Genomic DNA, 2,637 nt, shown 5'->3' with positions numbered 1-2,637 from the left:
GTTTTGAGTGCCACATTAATCAATGAATAGGGGCCACCATTCACTTGAGTCCGCCCCTGCGTCAATCTGACATAAAGTGCATATCAGAGTAGCGCCCCGTCCAAAAAGCACAACAAGCAAAACACACACAAATAAATCTGCCATCTGACACCGTTCCTCCGAAAAACTGAATCGATAATCCGATTATGTATTTCGCATGTCCTCCATATAGTGCGCTCGACACCCAGAAGCCTGTCGAGACGGCCGTTTAATTATCAGATCGGCGTTTAAATCGCACCTCGCACATTTTCGTCCGGATGCAGGCACGTGCAAATAAACATTAATTATTTTGAATGGCAATTAATTTTTGGCACGTCCCCCATTTTTAATGCGGTGTACACCGGCCGGCTTTCCGAGATAAACAGAATTATAAACTACCTTTCCTTTTTTTTTGTTAATGAAATATTATATCGCTGCACGCATCAAACGTGACATACTAAACGTCATCGTGACATTTCATTATCATCAGCGGAATAAAAATGAACCATCACGGAGACATGATAAAGTGGAAAAAATCGCAAACCTTTGGTTTGATAGTGTGTCGATGGCAAAACTAAGATAACTTTTTGCGTAAGCGTGTGCATGTCCGTAATTGGCCCCACGCCAGGTCTGGATCGGTATCGGGCTCTTGTCGGCCACACTCGCGCCCTGCCTCTGATATTTCGATTTATGTTACATGGACGAGGTCCATATTAAAAATCATTGTACCGAAAGCAAGATAAAGTGTTTCTCAATTTTGCGCTGAAATCTGAAAATTCTGGGACTAATGACCCGTGAAACTGGCAAAGCAGAGTGCCGAAAGCCCGGCTGCAACCGAGGCGCACTACGGTCGGAGCTCCTACCCTCCGGCTCGAATTCTTTATGTCGATATCAAAGTTGTCAATTAAATAGAAGGACTGCGTGGGGTTATTGCTTTTTATTGCGGGAATAATCGCCGCGCTAACCATTGCTGGAAGGAGTGGACAAGTGGACTTTTAAAGATTAAAGTGTATTTTATATTAAAAATGTAGTCAGAAACTATGTCAACAACTACGACGCCCACTGAACCAACCTCTCCAGGTCGTCATCATCATCATCTTTGCTCTTTTTCACTTTACCAATTTTCCCGGTGGGCGCTTTAGGCAAGACCGGTATTTCCACCAGTTTTTCCTCCAAAGCGCGCTCTTCCAGAGCTTCCAGTTCTAGCTCCAGCTCATCTTCGTCTATATCGTCGTCGAAGCCCACAGGATTACCAATCGCGTTGGCGATTTCGTTCACTAACTCCTGCTGGTCGGCGATGCTATCCATAATATTATTAACCTCTTCAACGTTGACATTGACCTGGGTTTGTTTTAATGCAGTGGCGGTGTTCTGCATGGTCTTGAGGAGCGTCGTGTTGGTGGTAGCCAACTCCAGAGCTTCCCTCTGCATCTCGATGGTGGTTAGCGTGTTGTCGATTTGTTGTAGCTGTTTTTCGTAACGTTTCTTCCTTCGGAGAGACTGGAGTGCAGCTGATTTATTTTTCGACGCGTTTTTAACCAATGAAACCTTTTCTTTTTCGATTTTTGATTCAAGATATTCCTGTTTTTTGAACAGCATGAACTCCATCTCGTGGAGTTTTTGGATTGCGTCGGAGGTGGTGAGAGCTTGCTTCTTACCGACTAGTTTGTCGAGGAAATTCATTTCGGGTTTGAAATTTGCGGGTTACATTTTGAAGTCGCGTCAGTTTGACGTTTCGTTTAAAGTAGTGATGAAATTCTACTAACACACTGTATACGAAGTTTCTATTACAAATAAATATCTCCCGTTTTGACGTCTACCTCTCGTAAATAAGCCCGCTTCGGCCGTATTTCATTTACCGTAATTCGAAAAAGTATCAGTTCCATTTCGACGGCGCGTCTCTATGTAACACAAAGCCCTTGGTCGCCTTTAAAAAATATTCGAAATTTCGGGTTATTTATTATTCAATTTTACAATTTTTCAATTTTTTAATTTGACGGTTTTCATTTTTTCGATGTTTCGATTTTACGTTTTAAAAATTTTTTGTTTTCTTCAATTCTACGGTTTGTAAATATTTATATTTTTCCATAAGTTTTGAAATTTGACTTTTATAAACTTTTTGATTTTCGATTTCTCATTTTTTTACTTTTTCAATATTCAATTTTTTAGGTTTTTGATTTTTGATTTTTCAATTTTTTAAGATAAGATAAGACTGATTTTGGCACTTTTTCATATTCTTTTTCCACTCCTACACAACAGAAGAACATAATTAGCCCCGCCCACCCACCCGGCCTCCATTTCGGTGATTGGTTTTATCCGCTCTGAATCTGTGCAATGATCTTATATTGAACAGAAATAAAATTAATTGTTAGAATGAGAAGAGGGGCTGGGTGGGTGGGGCTAATATTTGCTAAGATAGGACAGATTTTGGTAAATGACATATCCTACAAGAAAATAGAGGGTGGGTGGGTGGGGCTTGTATTTGCTAAGATAAGATTGATTTTGGCACTTTGGACATATTCGACCAAAAAAAAGTTACAATTACGCTTTTTTTACTTTTTTCACATCCTAGATTCTATTAATTTCCACTCCCACTCAACAGAAGAATATAATTAGCCC

The 2,637-nt window shown here is 40.3% G+C and overlaps 1 protein-coding gene across 1 annotated transcript; it reads right to left on the bottom strand.

Moving 5' to 3' along the window:
• Positions 1–1,019: 1,019 nt before the first annotated feature.
• Positions 1,020–1,827, bottom strand: LOC135126005 (charged multivesicular body protein 4b-like). Its single transcript, XM_064051794.1, has one exon. It carries the CDS (start codon positions 1,699–1,701, stop codon positions 1,069–1,071), a length of 633 nt encoding a protein of 210 aa, XP_063907864.1. The 5' UTR covers positions 1,702–1,827; the 3' UTR covers positions 1,020–1,068.
• Between the last annotated feature and the right edge of the window lie 810 nt (positions 1,828–2,637).

This window comes from Zophobas morio, unplaced genomic scaffold (genome assembly GCF_036711695.1).
Source record: "Zophobas morio isolate AGI-343-1 ecotype UQ-CSIRO unplaced genomic scaffold, CSIRO_AGI_Zmor_V1 ptg000010l, whole genome shotgun sequence".
Taxonomy (NCBI): Eukaryota; Metazoa; Arthropoda; class Insecta; order Coleoptera; family Tenebrionidae; genus Zophobas; species Zophobas morio.
The sequence above is the reverse complement of the archived record's forward strand: the minus strand, read 5'-3'. Positions and strand labels throughout refer to the sequence as shown.

Excerpts from the sequence above, each read along its gene's own strand:
- LOC135126005 (XM_064051794.1), bottom strand. The coding sequence starts at position 1,701 with ATGAATTTCCTCGACAAACTAGTCGGTAAGAAGCAAGCTCTCACCACC.